At 45.4% G+C, this 19,359-nt stretch overlaps 1 protein-coding gene across 1 annotated transcript in view; it reads left to right on the top strand.

The window, feature by feature from the left end:
- Positions 1-5,994: 5,994 nt before the first annotated feature.
- GCH1 (GTP cyclohydrolase 1) overlaps positions 5,995-19,359 on the top strand; it is a 52,927-nt gene continuing 39,562 nt past the window's right edge. The window contains exon 1 of the mRNA XM_005561300.4: positions 5,995-6,500. Coding sequence (XP_005561357.1) covers positions 6,158-6,500 — 343 coding nt within the window. The 5' untranslated portion in view covers positions 5,995-6,157. The remainder of the gene's footprint in view (positions 6,501-19,359) is intronic.

The following is a 19,359-nucleotide window of genomic DNA, read 5'->3' as shown; positions in this document are numbered from 1 at the left end:
GTGGAGTTGGGGACAGAGTTCAGCTGCGCTGAGGTGCACTCTCTATTAGCATCTCTCTTAGCATCTGCCTGGTCTTCTGAGATGCTATTGTAGATTGTCTACCAGGGACACATGTCTGTTAGGATATCCTTTATGGGTACCTTTAGGCTTTGGATGGCTTATTATACTCAATATGCGGCTCTTTTTTTTTTTTTTTTTTGAGACAGAGTCTCGCTCTGTCACCCAGGCTGGAGTGCAGTGGCGTGATCTCGGCTCACTGGAACCTTCGCCTCCTGGATTCAAATGATTCTTCTGCCTCAGCCTCCTGAGTAGCTGGCAGTACAAGCGTGCGCCACCATGCCCAGCTAATCTTTGTATTTTTTTTTTTTTAATAGAGAAAGGGTTTCACCATAGTGGCCAGGCTGGTCTTGAACTCCTGACCTCATGATCCACCCATCTCGGCCTCCCAAAGTGCTGGGATTACAGGCGTGAGCCACCGCACCCAGCCGAGTCTTCTCTTTTATCTCAGAGAATCAGCTTAGTGTTCATATTCTTCCATTTTGTCTCCAAAAGTTGTTCCATTCCTCCTCAGGCAGAAGAGAAGAAAGGTAAGAGCCCCCATTCAGTTTGCTTCTGCCTATATCTGGTGAATTTAGTGAGACATCTCAGGATTCTCCCACAGTCCTGCTTCTGGGAGGCTGGGGTGGGATAAGTATACTTTTTTTTTTCTTGAGACAGAGCCTTAAGGTGTCACCCAGGCTGGAGTGCAGTGACATGATCTTGGCTCCCTGCAACCTCCGCTTCCCAGGTTCAAGCGATTCTCCTGCCTCAGCCTGCTAAGTAGCTGGGACTACAGGTGTCTACCATCATGCCTGGCTAATTTTTGTGTTTTTTGGTAGAGATGGGTTTCACCACGTTGGCCAGGCTAGTCTCGAACTACTGACCTCAAATGATTCACCTGCCTTGGCCTCCCAAAGTGCTGGGATTACGGGCTTCAGCCACTGCGCCTGGCCACCTTGTCTTTGTACTTTTTTTTTTTTTTTTTTTTTGAGACAGAGTCTCGCTTTGCCGCCCAGGCTGGAGTGCAGTGGCCGGATCTCAGCTCACTGCAAGCGCCGCCTCCAGGATTTACGCCATTCTCCTGCCTCAGCCTCCCAAGTAGCTGGGACTACAGGCGCCCGCCTCGTCGCCCGGCTAGTTTTTTGTATTTTTTAGTAGAGACGGGGTTTCACCGTGTTCGCCAGGATGGTCTCGATCTCCTGACCTCGTGATCCGCCCGTCTCGGCCTCCCAAAGTGCTTGGGATTACAGGCTTGAGCCACCGCGCCCGGCCGTCTTTGTACCTTTCTACCTTGATCCAAAATCTCCTCCAGAGTTTGAATTTCAAGTATAGAGCCTCCACCAAGTTCACTTACATTTGCTTTTTTCCAATCACTGTTGCCAAATACCCAATATTAGTTTGTCTATTACCCTTGGTGTTTGGAAAAATTGAAACTGGTTTTCTTCTGCTGTGACACCACAACAACAATCGACACAGAAGACTCTGTGACCAAATGGGTGGGGGTTTTCTCCCACACACCAAGCAGGGGACGCCAGCTAGGTGTCCTCCCTCTTATTCAATTCAATTCTGATGCTGCCTACCTGGAGATTGCTGTAGATCCCACAAGTTGAAGGCTCAGTCCCCAACACTGGCCCCTCCTTTCCACCACTCACAAGTCTGGGCCTCGGGAACTTTTGACTGATCGGCTTCAAGTTGGGGTTTCCAAAACTCCCTCTTTGGGTTCAATTAATTTGCTGGAGTGACTCAAAGAACTCAGGAAACACTGATGTGGACCAGTTTATTATGAAGAATATTGCAAAAGATACAGATGAAAAGATGCATAGGGTGAGGTATGGGGTAAGAGGTATGGAGTTTCCATGCCCTCCCTGGGCACACCACCCTCCAGGAATCTTCACATATTCTGCTGTCCAAAAGCTCCCTGAGCCCTGTCATCTGGCCCTTTTATGTTCATTGTGTAGGCATGATTGAAGCATGGACAGCCGTGTCAAGGTGTGATTGACTTCTCTGTGCAGCTGTCCTTCCTCCAGGGTATGAGGCAGGACCCTGTTTGCAATGAGGGTTAATGATCCGTAATCAGAAAGGCGGGGGATGATTAGAGTCATGCCTTTGATGAGTGGAAGGAGAGCAGAAGGTAAGTGAGAGAGAGAGAGAGAGAGAGAGAGAGAGAGAGAGAGAGAGAGTGAGAGAGAGAGACTGATTTTGTTTTCTGAGGCCTAAAGTGCCCCAACATTATAACAAAAGACTGTGAGTTATGAACCAGGTACCATGGCTGAAAACCTACATATACATGTATCATCATATCACACTTGGCAAGCAACTCTTTGTACATTTCTGTAGCCTGCAGTGTTCATTCTCTGACTTGGTGTGTCTCCCTCATCTGCCTCTTTGTTCTGCTGCTGTCCTAGAAATTAGAGAATTAAAAAAAAATTCCTTGGCTTTTTGGTAGAAAGAAACTCCCAGACTGGGTCCAAGCTGAAAATGAATCCCTTACTGGGTGAAAAACATGGATGCGGTTACAGTTCCTGGGTGTAAATGCTCGTAGTATTACTGTTGAACCATTTTATGCTAATACATTCTCTGGACATTCTTCCCTTTTGGTTTATTCCTCTTTTTTCTCCTGTTGCTACTTATAACCATCTTTGTCAACTATCTACATTTTACTATTAAATTATTCATATAATGTTGGTGATTTCAAAGTTTTCTTGTATTATTTTTGGTCATTTGGTCAAAAGGCACTGCCTCCATTTTACAAGTTAGCATGTATCCAGAGGCCCTGTTCTGCAACAAAAGTGCAAGTGACTCAGTGGCAATATGTCTAAGAAAATGTTAATTTTTAGGGTAAAAATTTTATTAGAAACTGTCTTTGGGGAATACAATATTAGTTAATGTTTACACATGTTTTTAAAGGAAGGCAAAAGATTGCCAGTAAAAATAAATTCTTACTGAAAGCATCTCTCTCTACTCTCTCCATTTTTAAAGTACCTCACATGTTATCTTTGTTTTCATTTGTTTATTTTTATTTTTTTATTTATTTTATTTTATTTTATTTATTTTTTTTTTGAGACGGAGTCTTGCTTTGTCACCCAGGCTGGAGTGCAGTGGCCGGATCTCAGCTCACTGCAAGCTCCGCCTCCCGGGTTTACGCCATTCTCCTGCCTCAGACTCCCGAGTAGCTGGGACTACAGGCGCCCGCCACCTCGCCCGGCTATTTTTTTGTATTTTTTAGTAGAGACGGGGTTTCACCGTGTTAGCCGGGATCGTCTCTCGATCTCCTGACCTCGTGATCCGCCCGTCTCGGCCTCCCAAAGTGCTGGGATTACAGGCTTGAGCCACCGCGCCCGGCCTTTGTTTTCATTTGTTAAATGCAAGGTCATCCTTTGAATGTCGTCTTCAACTATGCTTGAAATAGTTTGAGACCCAGCAGATAATTCTGACCAGGTGGTATCAGCAGACAGTGGGCAGTACAGTTAGAGGAAAAAAATGTTGCAGGGCTCCATTCCCAAAAAAAACCCTACAATAAAAAATTCAAAAATTTCAATAAAGAGGAAAATGACAAAGAGGTTTTCCAAAGGATATTCACATTCTCTATTTAAAAATCCCACTGGGCCGGATATGGTGGCTCAGGCCTATGATCCCAGCATTTTGGGAGGCGAGGGTGGGTGGATCTCTTGAGCCCTGGAGTTCAAGACCAGCTTTGGCACCATGGTGAAACACTATCTCTACCAAAAATACAAAAATTAGCCAGTCTCATAACCTGCTGTTAAATACATATATTAAAATTTAAAAATAAATAAATAAAAAACCCCACTGATATGAACATTTCTTCCATTTTAGAGTAAAGGTGCCTACAAGGTTAGGCAATGTCCATATTTCTTTCCTGAATGTTTCCAATGGGGCTGCGCCTGGAGCAGACATATCATAAATACTAATTACTTATTATAATGACCAAGCTACATTGTTAGTATAGAATAATTCCACAGGCTTCCCTATTGGTTTGTCTGATCCTAAGCCTATTAATACCTGCTTATATGTCAGAAAATCTACATTAGGTCAGGCGGACGCCTGTAATCCCAGCACTTTGGGAGACCTAGGCAGGCAGATCACCTGAGGTCAGGAGTTTGAGACCAGCCTGGCCAACATGGCAAAACCCCACCTCTCGTACTCAGGAGGCTAAGGCAGGAGAATCGCTTGAACCCGGGAGGCAGAGGTTGCAGTGAGCCGAGATCGTGCCACTACACTCCAGCCTGGGTAACAAGAGTGAAACTCTGTCTCAAAAAAGAAAAAAAAAAGAGAAAAAAAGAAAAAGAAAATCGACATTAGACTCTGAAACAGGCCAGGCATGGTGGCTCACGCCTGTAATCCCAGCATTTTGGGAGGCTGAGGCAGGTGGATTTCCTGAGATCAGGAGTTCCAGACCAGCCTGACCAACATGGCAAAACCCTGTCTCTACAAAAAATACAAAAAAATTAGCCGGGCATGGTAGCAGGCGCCTGTAATCCCAGTAATATGGGAAGCTGAGGCAGAAGAAAAGCTTGAACCCGGGAGGCGGAGGTTGCGGTGAGCCGAAATCGCGCCATTGCACTCCAGCCTGGGCAGCAAGAGCAAAATTCCATCTCAAAAAAAGAAAAAAACAAAACAAAAAACTCTGAAACAAAATATTAATGGCCGGGTGAGGTGGCTCACGCCTGTAATCCTAGCACTTTGGGAGGCCAAGGCGGTTGGATCACCCGAGGTCAAGAGTTCAAGACCAACCTGGCCAACATGGTGAAACCCCATCTCTACTAAAAATACAATAATCAGCCTGTTGTGGTGGCATGTGCCTGTAATACCAGCTACTCAGGAGGCTGAGGCAGGAGAATCGTCTGAACCCAGGAGGTGGAGGCTGAAGTAAGCCTAAAAAAAAAAAAATATATATATATATATATATAATTTTGATACATGTTTTAAAGCTCATCTTTGGCATTATGAGATAATCCCTCAAGTGAGGAAAAAGGTCCATTTTTTAATCTCAAAGAAAACAGTTACAGCAGATGTCATTGGTTAAGAGTTCAGTTGGTGAATAGCATTTCACAATTTGTACTAACATCTAGGGAAAGAAGCTTTGCATGGAACTGTAAAACAACTGAGCACTAAATCTGCACAACTGCGTTTCTAGAAAATGCAATGGGTTTTATAGAGATGAGGTCTTGCTATGTTTTCCAGGATGGACTCGAACTCCTGGCCTCAAGCGATCCTCCAGCCTCGGTCTCCCGAAGCGCTGGGTTTACAGGCGTGAGCCACCACCCGAAATGGATTTTAAGTGAAAGTCCTATCTTCGTTTGCAAATCAATTTTTCCAGGATCAAAGTTCTAGCAACCATAAATACTATCCTTCTAGACACAGGGACCCACATAAGGGCCACTTGATGTGACACTTGCCCCGACAGCGGTGCCACCTGGCCTCTAGGTGGCAGGTGCGTTTTTAACTAAACCCAAGAGTCTAAAGTCACATTATTCTCTTGCCTTGAAAGCTTAAGAGCTGGTTCCTAATCGGTGGCTAAACTCGGTCTCTCTCCAGGCAAGGCCACCTGTTTGCTGATCTTCCACTGGGAGAGGGGACCGGAGCCCTTCAATGCAGCGCCCTCTTGGCCTGAAAGGGGGCGACCAGGCGCCCAGACAGTCTCTCCCACCGAGGTCCCAGCTCCTGGGCGCCTGCCTCTTTTCGGATTCGGCTCATTCCGCAATAAGCGGAGGGGTCCCGCCGGTTCCTAGGGGCCGGCGCCCTTTTCCTTCCTTCCCTGCGCTTCCGAACCCCTCTGGGCCTCTCCAGAGCCGCGACCTAGGCTGGGGACCCCAGGGGCGGGCGGCCGAGGGGCGGGGCGAGCGCCATGACGCGAGGCGGCGCCGGCCAATGGGAGCGCCTCGCGGCGCCGGCCGAGTCGCCGGGCCATAAAAAGGAGGTGAGGCCCGGCTTTCCAGCCTGTGGCTGCCCCCGGCTCGGACTGTGACCTAAACAGGTCGCGTACCTTCCTCAGGTGACTCCGGCCACAGCCCATTGTCCGCGGCCACCGGCAGAGTTTAGTCGCAGACCTCGAAGCGCCCCGGGGTACTTCCCGAACGGCAGCGGCTGCGGCGGGTCCATGGAGAAGGGCCCTGTGCGGGTCCCGGCGGAGAAGCCGCGGGGCGCCAGGTGCAGCAATGGGTTCTCCGAGCGGGATCCGCCGCGGCCCGGGCCCAGCAGGCCGGCGGAGAAGACCCCGCGGCCCGAGGCCAAGAGCGCGCAGCCCGCGGACGGCTGGAAGGGCGAGCGACCCCGCAGCGAGGAGGATAACGAGCTGAACCTCCCCAACCTGGCAGCCGCCTACTCGTCCATCCTGAGCTCGCTGGGCGAGAACCCCCAGCGGCAAGGGCTGCTCAAGACGCCCTGGAGGGCGGCCTCGGCCATGCAATTCTTCACCAAGGGCTACCAGGAGACAATCTCAGGTCAGTGCGCCCGCGGGCTGCTCTGGCGTGCGGGCGGCGGGGGCGGTGCTTGCAGGAAACGCGCGCCGGCTCCAGGAAGTTTCCGGAGTTGCCTCACTCTTGGCGCAGGGAGCCGGGCGCTGTCACCTCCGAACCCGCCCTAACCCGCTGCCCTGCTGAGGCCCTGCGTGGGGCACAGTCGGGGCGCCCTGGGTGGCAGCGACCTCTCAGCCCCAGGATTCGCTGCAGCCGCCTTTCAGGGGCCCTTCCCGCTTCCAGCGCGCAGCACTCATAGAGCGCCCCGGGTGGGCGTGGACGGGAGCCTGGAGCCCTCTCTCCTGAGCGCCCAGCGCGGGATTCTCGGGGCACCTGCGGTTCCAAACTTGCCCACGATAAGGATCAGCTGGGCACTTGCTGGGGCGACGGCTTCCTGGGTAGTTCCTTCTTGAGATCCCATTGTCGGGTGTATATCTGGATTGAAGCCTTGGCGCGATCCTTCCCCGCAGCCTCGGGGACCTCCACTCTCACTGATTTGCCAGGGGATCGGAGTCTTAGAGTTGTACTTTTGTCCACCTCAAGTTTACTCCAGTTCAGGACATTTACAAAATTCGGCACAATTTTGGGCACGGGCTTCCCCGGAGTTTGAGGTGTGAGATTGATTGGGTGAGTTGGCTGCTGAAATCTCTTTCCTCCCCCCACCCCCAACCGCGCAAAAAGCAGCGAAGCTACTCCGGGTTCGGAGGGCTCCCTGGGTTCCAGGACTCAGTCTCATCCCCGCACCCTCCCACCCTAAAATAAAGCCGGGTTGACCCGGTGCTGTTAGCATCTGAGGCGTGTCGGCTTTTCACCCAGAGGGTGGGGATGCAATCAGTGTGGGTAGGATGCAAGGTGGGGTGATGGAGAGTGGAAAATGGGGACTTTGCTGCCTGTTGGCTGGAGAAGCAGTGTTGGTCTATATTTAAAACAAATAAAGCTTCTGGCTTCTACAGCTGGGACCAAAGACATTATTTTCCAGTCTACACCTTCCGTGTATCTTGGTGACATTTAGTTCTTTGGCCTAAGAAGCATTCTGCTGTTCACTGTTTTCTGAAATAAAAACAGTGCTCTGGAAAGGCAATCTCCCTGCCCCAGTTATTTCTCTGAAGGAGTGTGGAGCGATTCCACCCAATAGACCCTGGGAAAAAGAAAGTTATTTTTTGCCCAGTCTTCCACACCCCAAAGGAAGGGTGGGAAATCAGAAGGCGAAAGAGGCGGGGCCCCAAAAGGAAATGATGCTGCACTCTAAAACCGGGAATGACTTCCAGTTCTGTGTCCAAGTTCACTTTTTTTTACCCCTCGATTGCAAAAGTTTGGAATCTCAGAAGCAGTTTCAAAATGCAAAGACTGAAGAATAAACTTTCAGTTTTCTGTGGGTTCAGCTCTTTGGAGGTCTAGGGCTTTAAATGTGTGTGTGTGATATTCCACAATGTAATGAAATGTCTTAAGGCCTTGCTCATTTTACCCCTTGCAGACGCAGAAAGTGGTTTACTCCACAGCATCGGCCAGGCTTTGGGAACCCTCCCCTAAGAGAATTCATAGGACAGTGTTCTGTAATCTAGCATGGATCTAATTACCCAAAGAGAGAGGGATTTCTGACCCTGAGATAGGTCACAGAATTACCTAAAGTGACTCACAGATTTACTTGAGAAATGGTTAGCAGAAATATCTCATGAGTGAAGATTCATCTAAAGAGGATTAATGACTGCAAAGAACACATCATTCCACATTGGAAAACTGTTCTGGTTGACCGAGCTCGGTGCTCACTCCTGTAATCCCAGCACTTTGGGAAGCCGAGGTGGGCGGATCACCTGAGGTCAGGAGTTCAAGACCAGCCAGGCCAACATGGCAAAATCCCGTCTCTACTAAAAATTCAAAAAAATTAGCTGGGCGTGGTGGCAGGCGCCTGTAATCCTAGCTACTTGGGAGACCGAGGCAGGAGAATCACTTGAACCTAGGAGGAGGAGGTTGCAGTGAGCCGAGATTGCACCACTGCACTCCAGCCTGGGCGACAGAGGGAGACTCTGTCTCAAAAAAAAAACAAAAAAAACACCTGTTCTGGTCAAGTGTTAGTGTTTAAAAAGTCCATGGGCCTGGCGTGGTGGCTCATACCTGTAATCCCAGCACTTTGAGAGGCCAAGGTGGACAGATCACCTGAGGTCAGGAGTTCAAGACCAGCCTGGCCAACATGGGAAAACCCAATCTCTACTAAAAATACAAAAGTTAGTTGGTGGCCGGGCGCGGTGGCTCAAGCCTGTAATCCCAGCACTTTGGGAGGCCGAGACGGGCGGATCACGAGGTCAGGAGATCGAGACCATCCTGGCTAACACGGTGAAAACCCGTCTCTATTAAGAAATACAAAAAAAAAACTAGCCGGGCGAGGTGGCGGGCGCCTGTAGTCCCAGCTACTCGGGAGGCTGAGGCAGGAGAATGGCGTAAACCCGGGGGGCGGAGCTTGCAGTGAGCTAAGATCCGGCCACTGCACTCTAGCCCGGGCGACAGAGCCAGACTCCGTCTCAAAAAAAAAAAAAAAAAAAAAATTAGTTGGGCATGGTGCCAGGTCCCTGTAATCCCAGCTGCTCAGGAATTTGAGGCAGGAGAATCATTTGAACCCGGGAGGCGGAGGTTGCAGTGAGCCAAGATCGCACCATTGCACTCCAGCCTGAGCAACAAGAGCAAAACTCCATTTCAAAAAAAAAAGTCCATGGATGTAGAGACAGAAAGCAGATTAATAGTTGTCAGGGACTGGCGAGAAGAGGGAGATGGGTAGTGACTGTTTAACGAGTATGGAGCTTCCTTTGGAGCTTCCTTTTGGAGTCATGAAAATGTTCTGGAACTAGAGAGTGGTGATAGTTGCACAACATTGTGAATGCCACTGTATTGTAACTTCAAGATGGCTAAAAATGACCAATTTTATGTATATTTTACCACAATATAAAGACAGGTTTTGTAGCGTGCCTTTTGTCCCAGCTACTAGGGAGACTGAGGCAGGAGGATAGTTGTTGCTCAGGAGAACAGCCTGGGCAACATGGGGAGACTCTGTCTCAGAAAAAAAAAAGTCCATGGAGAGGACCATTTAAGATTATTATTATTATTTTTATTTTCATGTTTTTGAGACAGGGTTTGGCTCTGCTGCTCAGGCTGGAGTGCAGTGGCGCAATCTCGGCTCCCTGCAGTCTCAGCCTGGTGGACTCAAGTGATCCTCCCACCTTGGCCTCCTGAGTAGCTGAGACTACAGGCTTGTGCCACCATCCCTGGCTAATTTTTGTATTTTTGGTAGAGATTGGTTTTTGCCATGTTGCCCAGGCTGGTCTCGAACTCCTGAGCTCAAGGGATCTGCCTGCCTTGGCCTCCCAGTGTTAGGATTGCAGGTATGAGCCACCATGCCCGGCCCATTTAAGATTATTATAAGCCATTAATTGAGTATAATCATGCATTACATCATGATGTTTCATTCAATGATGGGCCACATGTATGAAGGTGGTTTATAAGATTACAATGGAACTGAAAAATTCCCATTGTCTAGTGATGTCTTGGTGATCCTGACCTGTGTAGGACTAGACTAATGTGTTTATTTGTGTCTTAGTTTTTTCCTCTCCTCTCCCCCATGTCTTAGTTTTTAACAAAATTTAAAAATTAAGAAAATTGGGCCAGGTGTGATGGCTCACACCTGTAATCCCAGCGCTTTGGGAGGCTGAGGTGGGCGGATTACTTGAGGTCAGGAGTTAGAGACCAGCCTGGCCAACATGTTGAAACCCCATCTCTACTAAATATATAAAAATTAGCTGGACATGGTGGCGTATACCTGTAGTCACAGCTACTTGAGGCTGGAGAAACACTTGAACCCAGAAGGTGGAGGTTGCAGTGAGCTGAGATTGCCCCTCTGCACTGAAGCCTCAGTAAAAAGAAAAAAAATTAAGAAAATTAAAAATAGAAAAAGGTATGGAACAAGGATATAAAATATTTTTGCACAGCTGTGCGATGTGTTTTTGTTTTAAGCTGTTATTACAAAAGAGTCAAAGTTTTAAGTACATTAAGCTGAAATTATTGAAGACAGAAAGTATGTTTAGCGTTGCCCAAATGTACAGTGTTTATAAAGTTTACAGCAGTGTACAGTAATGTCCTAGGCCTTCACATTCACTTACCATGCATTCCTGACTCACCCAGAGCAACTTCCAGTTCTGCAAGCTCCTTTCATCGTAAGTGCCCTACACAGACATACCATCTTAAGTCTTTTCTACTGTGTTTTTACTGTACCTTTTCTATGTTTAGATGTCTTTCTAAAATTATTATTATTTGTATTTTAAAAATAGAGGCAGAGTCTAACTGTTTTGCCCAGGCTGGACTCGAACTCCTGGGCTCAAGTGATCCTCCCCTCTCCTCTCCTCATCTCCCAAAGTGCTGGGATTACAGGCGTGAGCTATCCCACCTGGCCTAGATCTCTTTAAATACGCAAATACCATTGTGTTACAGTTGTCTGCAGCATTCATTACAGTAACATGCTGTACAGGTTTGTAGCCTAGGAATAATAGGCTATACCATGTAGCCTAGGTGTGTAGTAGGCGATCCCATCTATGTTTGTGTAAGCACTCTCTTCCTTCAATGTTTGTGATATGAAACTGCATTTTTCAAGTGTTTCTCAGAATGTATTCCCATTTATTAAGCAATGCATGACCATACTTTTTAATGGGTTAAAAGTTTTACGTGGATGGTCTTGGTTAATTTTCCAATTTTCAAGTAAACGTTTCTCTTATCCCTATGACAAGGCAACTGAGGCAGAGAGTTTGGCACAAGGCAGTAGAGCTGGTATTTGAATCCAGAGGGTCTGATGCAGAACTCGTAGCCACTTGCTTATAGTGCTACACAAAGAACTGAATCAGTGTACCTTTTCTGTGTATTTCAAACTGTGAATTGGGTTAACAGCATTAAAAAAAAAGTGGAGTAGCCGGGTGCGGTGGCTCACGCCTGTAATCCCAGCACTTTGGGAGGCTGCGGTGGGAGGCCGAAATCGGGAGTTCGAGACCAGCCTGACCAACATGGAGAAACCCTGTCTCTACTAAAAATACAAAAATTAGCTGGGCGTGGTGGTGCATGCCTGTAATCCCAGCTACTTGGGAGGCTGAGGCAGGAGAATCGCTTGAAACCAAGAGGCAGAAATTGCAGTGAGCCAAGATTGCGCCATTGCACTCCAGCCTGGGCAATGAGCAAAACTCATTCTCAAAATAAATAAATAAATAAATAAATAAATAAATAAATAAATAAATAAATTTTAAAAAAAAAGTGGAGTAGAGGTTGAGCACAGTGGCTCAAGCCTATAATCCCAGCACTTTGGGAGGCTGAGGCAGGCAAATCACAAGGTCAAGAGATCGAGACCATCCTGGCCAACATGGTGAAACCCCGTCTCTACTAAAAATACAAACATTAGCTGGGTGTGGTGGTGCATTCTTGTAGTCCCAGCTACTTGGGAGGCTGAGGCAGGAGAATCATTTGAACCCAGGAGGTGGAGGTTGCAGTGAGCCGAGATTGTGCCACTGCACTCTAGCCTGAGCGACAGAGCAAGACGCCATCTCAACAAGAAGAAGAACAACAACAATAAAAAGAAAGTAGAATGGATAAGATCAGTGTATCATATATAGTAAGGATGTTTTGATAAACTTCTATGTAGGTTTTATAGGTATAATTGTGTGTGTGTGCACTGGCTCCAGATGTAAAATGCATTTCTGTAGGTTGTAGTCAAAAGTTTGAAAGCCTGTATCTAGGGGATCTAAGGATTTAATATTTATTTTTTTTAAAGAGATACATAATTAAAGAGAAGACAGAGTAGTGAGAACAAGGATGATGCTGAACTTAAAGAAATGAATCTGAAATGTGGTGGTCTGGGTCTTGGACCAACCTGGATGGCAGGGAGAAGGAATGATACTGGTGGGAGATAGGAGTGAGTGGGAACCCACATCTTTAGGTCCATAAACAATTCTACACAATCCCTTTTATTTCTTTAGAGAGTGTGAGTCAAGTGGCCACTATATATTGTTTTTGGATAGGAACATACTTCTCTGGAGGTTACTTTTCTGTGCTTGTAAACAAGATACAAGACTTTTTATCTTTTATGTATCTGTATTCTGTATTTTAACTCCTGGTTAGTAATGTTGACTTAAGTGTTGTAAAATTTAGAATAAGTTGGCATTTTACATTCTTCAAAATCCTGTTTTCCCCCCAGTTCCTCTTGTGTGGATTGATCCAAACTCCTGGCGTTCTGGGAAATTTGTTCAGTTTTCCCTACATTGCAGCATCTCTCCATGACTGTCTCCTTTTGTACCTTTTCCCTACTTTCCAGTGTGTACCTTACCATGGGAACATCTGTGGTCATCTGTGACAGGGTTATACAGATTTCCTAGTACTGTTCACTACTGGACTGTAGCTCATGGGCTAGGAAGGAGGGCTGGAGGAGATGCTATCATCTCTCCCAGGAGCTGGCTGGCCTTTGAATCTACATCACAAGCTGATCCTTGGACCAGCTCAGACCAGCTCATCTTGATCTATTTCTGTCCCATTTCAGTTTAGCTATATCCTAGTTCTCTTAAATATTCCAGGTTTTATCTTGGTGAGTTCTCCTTTGTATATAAGGTACCTTTCCTGAGTTTCCACTATTCTTTTATTCAGAACCTACACTTAGTTAAATTGGAGAGTCTGCTATTCTCTGAGGGCCTCGATCTTCATGCCCCTGTAACTGACCCTTCCAGGTATACATGGGAACAGCCTTTCAGACAGCATTATCTACTAAGGATTAAATGGGTATAAATTGTTCCATCAGTTGTTTTTTATGAGTTTATGGGAATATGCAAGAGTCTTGACTCTCACATTTCTAGTTAAAGTAGGTTTTATCTTGTCTGCCAAGACAGTTTTCATAAATCATGTTAACAGTTCAAAATTTTGGGAAGCATGCATATAATCCAGCGTGAGGAGATGGCATTGGAGGTGGCTGACTGCTTCCCTGTGAGGGCTGAGGAAGCACAGACACTGACAGTGAGTCATATCCCCACCTCAGCCATTTTCACTGGAAGATTATGTCTATTTGCTAAAGATAATGGGAAGCAATTAGATACTTTGTTTATACAAAAATGCATCTTAGACACTTCATACTGAAATGTGGTAGCAGTCACAAAAGGTTTTTCTTAAACCTCTCTGATTTATTAAATTAGACTGCTTTGGTGAACTAAGAATTTTAACAACTTCTAAGATGTGACAGGGAACAAAAACGTAAATTATTTACTATTCTCCCCTGTATCATGAGTGAAAGGTGAGTTTATGTCCTAAGTTTTAAAGTATGTTACAGAAATGTTCATCGGATTAAGAGGTACTATTTTAGATGTGTAGCTCATTCAAATGTTGATCCATTAATAATTTTTGTGTTTGGTTTGTTAATGAACACTTTTATAGGACTTAGTTGTGTTCATTGCCAGAAAGAGCACTGTGAATAAAGAAGAAAAAAATAACAAGGCATTCGACATATTATATAATTGGAATTTTGGACATGTCTAAGTGGAATAAAACAGTTAGGAAGTTACTGAGAAAGGGGGAGAAAAGCCAATCCTAATAGTTTCTTTTAAAATGGATTATCTAGGCCGGGCGCGGTGGCTCAAGCCTGTAATCCCAGCACTTTGGGAGGCCGAGACGGGCGGATCACAAGGTCAGGAGATCGAGACCATCCTGGCTAACACGGCGAAACCCCGTCTCTACTAAAAACACAAAAAATTAGCCGGGCGAGGTGGCGGCGCCTGTGGTCCCAGCTGCTCGGGAGGCTGAGGCAGGAGAATGGCGGGAACCCGGGAGGCGGAGCTTGCAGTGAGCTGAGATCTGGCCACTGCACTCCAGCCTGGGCGACAGAGCGAGACTCCATCTCAAAAAAAAAAAAAAAAAAAAAAAAAAGGATTATCTATAAACAATTTTTCTGACATGGGAGGAAAAATCAATATACATAACTTCACTATAGCAAGCAAAGCCATCAGGTTGGTACTCGCACTAGATTTCCAGGGCTGTATCACACAGTATCACAAACTAGGTGGGTTAAATGACAGAAATAAACAGTCTCATGGTTCTAGAGACTAAAGTTCCAAAATCAAGGGGTCAGCAGAACCATACTCACTCCAGAACCTGTAGTGGGGAAGGCTGTCCTTGCCTCTTCCCAGCTTCTGGTGGTGGCTGTCAGTTGATTGTGTTCCTTGGTTTGAGCTGTGTCACTCCGATTGCTGCCTCTGTCAGTGTCCACATTTTTGTTTTGTCTTATAAGGATGTCAGTCATATGAGGGAGGGTCCGCTTTACTCCAGTATGCCTGTGTTAGTTTAGCTGATTACATCTGCAACAACCCCATTTCCAAATAAAGTCATATGCTAAGATACCTGGGGTTTAGGACTTCAACATATCTTTTTTGGCAGATGGCACGATTCAACTTGTATTAGTAGTAAATACTATTATTTTAAAAATTACTAGGAATTTTACTATAATTTCATTGAACATCAAGTACCAGACACTTCACTGAACGCTGGGAATGCAGGATAAGCAAAACCAGGTATAGTTCCTGCCTTCATGGAACTTATAGTGTAGCAGATAGAATCACATGAAATAGAAATGTGTTGTGAGATTGAGAAATGTGATGATAAACAAAAACACAGCTCAGTGAGAGCACTTGGCATAGGAACTTGACCAATGCCGGGAGATGGGAGCATGAATGGGTGAAGCGATGCTTGAGCCGATTGATGTCTGAGTAACAAATACTGCTGATTGCTTACTTTGTGCTAAACAGTGAGTTTTTACATGTGTTACCTCATTTGATCTTCACAGTAGCATGATGGGGTAGGCAATATTATTCCCATTTTATACGTAAGGAAATTGGGGCACAGAGAGAACTTTCCCAAGACTGTATCTTGAAAGTGGCAGAGCTCAGAGGATGATATAGAATGAGAATCATTGTAATCTCTGACAGTCGATTTAATTTTGATATAATATTTTACTAATTTATTTGAATCCTTTCTCCCTTCTTCCCCACCTATCCCCGCTTTTGTATTTTCTCTGCTGTTTGCTTTGTCCACCTCTAGAAACCCTTCTATGCCTGGGCATTCCCCACCTGACTCATTTGCCAGTGATTTCTACGTGGGGGACTGTAATTTCAGTCTAGTATTTGGTTGAGTAGACTGCAGCGTTAAAACTTACCAGGAGAGGGCAACTGTCTAATCATTGGATCCCAGATTATGAATCCTGGATTATGTGAACAATTCTCAGTTCCAGGTTATGCAAACAAATATGTTTCCTATGGTTATAAATTAGCTAGAGTCTATAGTAATTAGATTGGGAGATAATTTGTGTTGGGTTATGCAAAGAGTATCTGAACCAAGTTAAATCTGTTATACTCAAGGCCAAGAGGACATTCATTTACTAGAATTTTATTCTATTGGAGCCCATTAGTAGCAATATTGATTTATTTGGAGACAGGGTCTTTCTCTGTCACCCAGGCTGGAGTGCAGTGGCATGATCTCAGCTCACTGAAACTTCCGCCTCCCAGGTTCAAGCAATTCCCCTGCCTCAGCCTCAGTAGCTGGGATTACAGGTGCCCACCACCATGCCTGGCTAATTTTTGTATTTTTAGCAGAGACAGAGTTTCACCAGGCTTGTCTCGAAGTCCTGCCTGACCTCAAGTGATTGGCCTGTCTCCACCTCCTAGGGTGCTGGGATTACAGGCATGAGCCACTGCACCTGGCCGGAAACATACAGTATTTGTCCTTCATGTCTGGCTTATTTTACTTTGCAAAATGTCTTCATCCACATTAAAAACATCAATTCTTTTTTTTTTTTTTTGAGATAGAGTCTTGCTCTTCCACCCAGACTGGGGTGAAGTGGCACGATATCAGCTCACTGCAACCTCCGTCCCCTGGGTTCAAGTGATTCTCCTGCCTCAGCCTCCTGAGTAGCTGGGATTACAGGTGCCCACCACCATGCCTGGCTAATTTTTGTGTTTTTAGTAGAGACTGGGTTTCACCATGTTGGCCAGGCTGGTCTTGAACTCCTGACTTCAGGTGATTCGCCCATCTCTGCCTCCCGAAGTGTTGCGATTACAGGTGTGAGCCACCGCGTCAGTAACTCATTCTGTACAATGTTGTATATTCTCAACACATATAATATTTTAATTTCCTTATTTCAAGAAATCCTTAGAATTGAAGATACAGTAGTCCCTCTTATCCTTGGGGATCTGTTCCAAGACCCCCAGTGGATGCCTGAAACTAAGGATAGTATCAAACCGGATTGCCATCATTCAGAGTAAATTTCTGTTTGTGTCTTCTACCCACAAATTTCATATCTTTTGCATCTTAACTAAACACTCACCATGCACTGCGGCCATAGCTTTTGCAGTTTGAAGTATAACAACAATACTAGCATGAATTTTTTTTTCCCTCCTTCACAGTTTCACAGATAGAAGATTTGTTCTTAATATACGTATAGTAACCTCAGCATAATGATTTTGTTCATTAATAAACTGAGAACTTTAATTTTTTTCACTTGAAGGAAACATGGCTTCTCTTTGGCATATCTGAATTGCCAGCATCACTACTCTTGTGGTTTGGGGCCATTGTTAAGTAAAATAAGGGTTACTTGAAAACAAGCACTGCAAAACTGAAGGTTGATTTGATCACTGAGATGGATACTAAGTGACTATCAGGTAGATAGCATAGACAATGTGGATGCGCTGGACAAAGGATTAATTCATGTTCTGGGCAGAGGGGCTGGAGATTTCATCACAATACTCAGGGTAGTGTGCGTTTAAAAACTTATGAATTGTTGGCTGGATGTGGTGGCTCACGCCTGCAGTTCCAGCACTTTGGGAGGCCAAGGCAGGCCACTAACTTGAGCTCAGGAGTTGGAGACCAGTCTGACCAACATGGCCAAACCTCATCTCTACAAAATATACAAAAATTAAGCGGGCATGGTGGCACGTGCCTGTAATCCCAGGTACTTGGGAGGCTGAGGCACGAGAATCACTTGAACCCGGGGAGACGGAGGTTGCAGTGAACTGAGATTGCACCACTGCATTCCAGCCTGGGTGACAGAGCGAGACTCTATTTAAAAAAAAAAAAAGAAGTGCCGGGCATGATGGCTCATGCCTGTAATCCCAGCACTTTGGGAGGCCAAGGCAGGCATATCATTTGAGGTCAGGAGTTCGAGACCAGGCTGGCCAACATGGCGAAACCCCCATCTCTACTAAAAATACAAAAAAATTTGCTGGGCATGGTGGCACACACCTGTAATTCCAGCTACTAGGGAGGCTGAGGTAGGAAAAACACTCGAACTTGGGAGACAGAGGTTGCAGTGAACCGAGATCGTGCTGCTACACTCCAGCCTGGATGACAGAGTGGGACTCTGTCTCAAAAAGAAAACAAAAACAAACAAAAAACCTTATGAATTGTCTATTTCTGGAATTTTTCATTTAATATTTTCAGACCATGTTTGACCAAGGGTAACTGAAACTGTGAAAAGTGGAACTGTAGATGGTCTCTATGAGTGGTCACTGTTAAAGGGGAAACAAAGATGATTGGCCTGATCTTTGCCTTCAAGGAGTAAAGGGGTTCTGTGTAGTCAGAGGGAAGATGGGTGCTTCTGGTAGAGAGACAAGAAAGTCCAGATGTTATGGAGAAAGTAGCTTTTGAGTTGAACTTAGAAAGAAATTCATTTTGAGTTTTTTTGGGTTGTTTGTTTTTTGCAGAACGTGCCCATGCTGGTTTAGAGATTATGGTCTCAGTGTTTTCCAGTAAAAGGAATACACTAACATTCATAGTTATCTGTACCAGAGTTAAAATTCAATGGAGTTTTCAAGGCAATTAGATTTATTTTAAACTTTTAAAAGATCAATGTTAATGGTATTAGGGCCAGCTCCTTCATCTGATATCTTTAAAGTTCATTCTGGCCTTAGTCAACCCTTCTAATGAATTTTAACCTGACACATATTGTTACTTCGTCTAGTCTTTATAACCTGGTTATTTGTTTTATCTGCAATTATTCCTTCTCGTGAATCCCCTTGGCTACTCATGCTCACAAAGTCCTGACCTGTGTACCACCTGAATATTTCTGTGTACCACCTGAGTTGGTCATCTTTCACTTACATTACAATAACCTCTTACCTGGCCACCTTGCCTCCTTGCTTGTCCTGCTCCGATCCATTCATGCCAAAGTGATTTTTCTAAAATCGAATAAATTTTCTGCTTGCAAAAGCACTTGGCTGATTTTCTGTTGTCTTTTCTCACCATTGCTGTAAGGTTTTGTTGTGTTGTAGCCTCCTGCTACATTTTTTGGCATTTTTTTCTTATCTTCCATTGCATTTCCTCACATGGGGCAGTTTAGTATTGTAGTTTAGTGCACAGTTAATCTGAGAAACCGCTCTGTCTCATTTCCTTACTGGAGCTGGAGACCCAGGTGAAGGTCCTGAGGTTTGTTCTTTTGCAATGTTTGGTCTTTATTATCTCCCTCCTCTAATTTATTTTACTGTCCTTTTTATTTTTGGTTGGCAACCATGGGGAGGTGGCTGCTGCCTCTTGCTTATCAACAACTATTGCTTATGGAGATTTCTGTGAACAAGCAGCCAGGGTTAGGTGAGGAAATTGACCGTGACTGAGTTCTGGGTGAATTTTTCGAGGTCCGGTTGGTCCAAATGTTTGTGATGTGCAGTCCCAAGAGGCCATGACAATTCCTGTGAAGTGTGGTGTGTTTTGTGTATCACACATTAGTTTTTATTTGTCCTAAGTAGGAATCAGAACTCAGTTCAATAGAGGCCATTGGCAAACATCCCAAACAAGGAATCTC

This window comes from Macaca fascicularis, chromosome 7 (genome assembly GCF_037993035.2).
Source record: "Macaca fascicularis isolate 582-1 chromosome 7, T2T-MFA8v1.1".
Classification (NCBI taxonomy): domain Eukaryota; kingdom Metazoa; phylum Chordata; class Mammalia; order Primates; family Cercopithecidae; genus Macaca; species Macaca fascicularis.
This window is presented reverse-complemented; position numbering and strand designations above follow the sequence as displayed.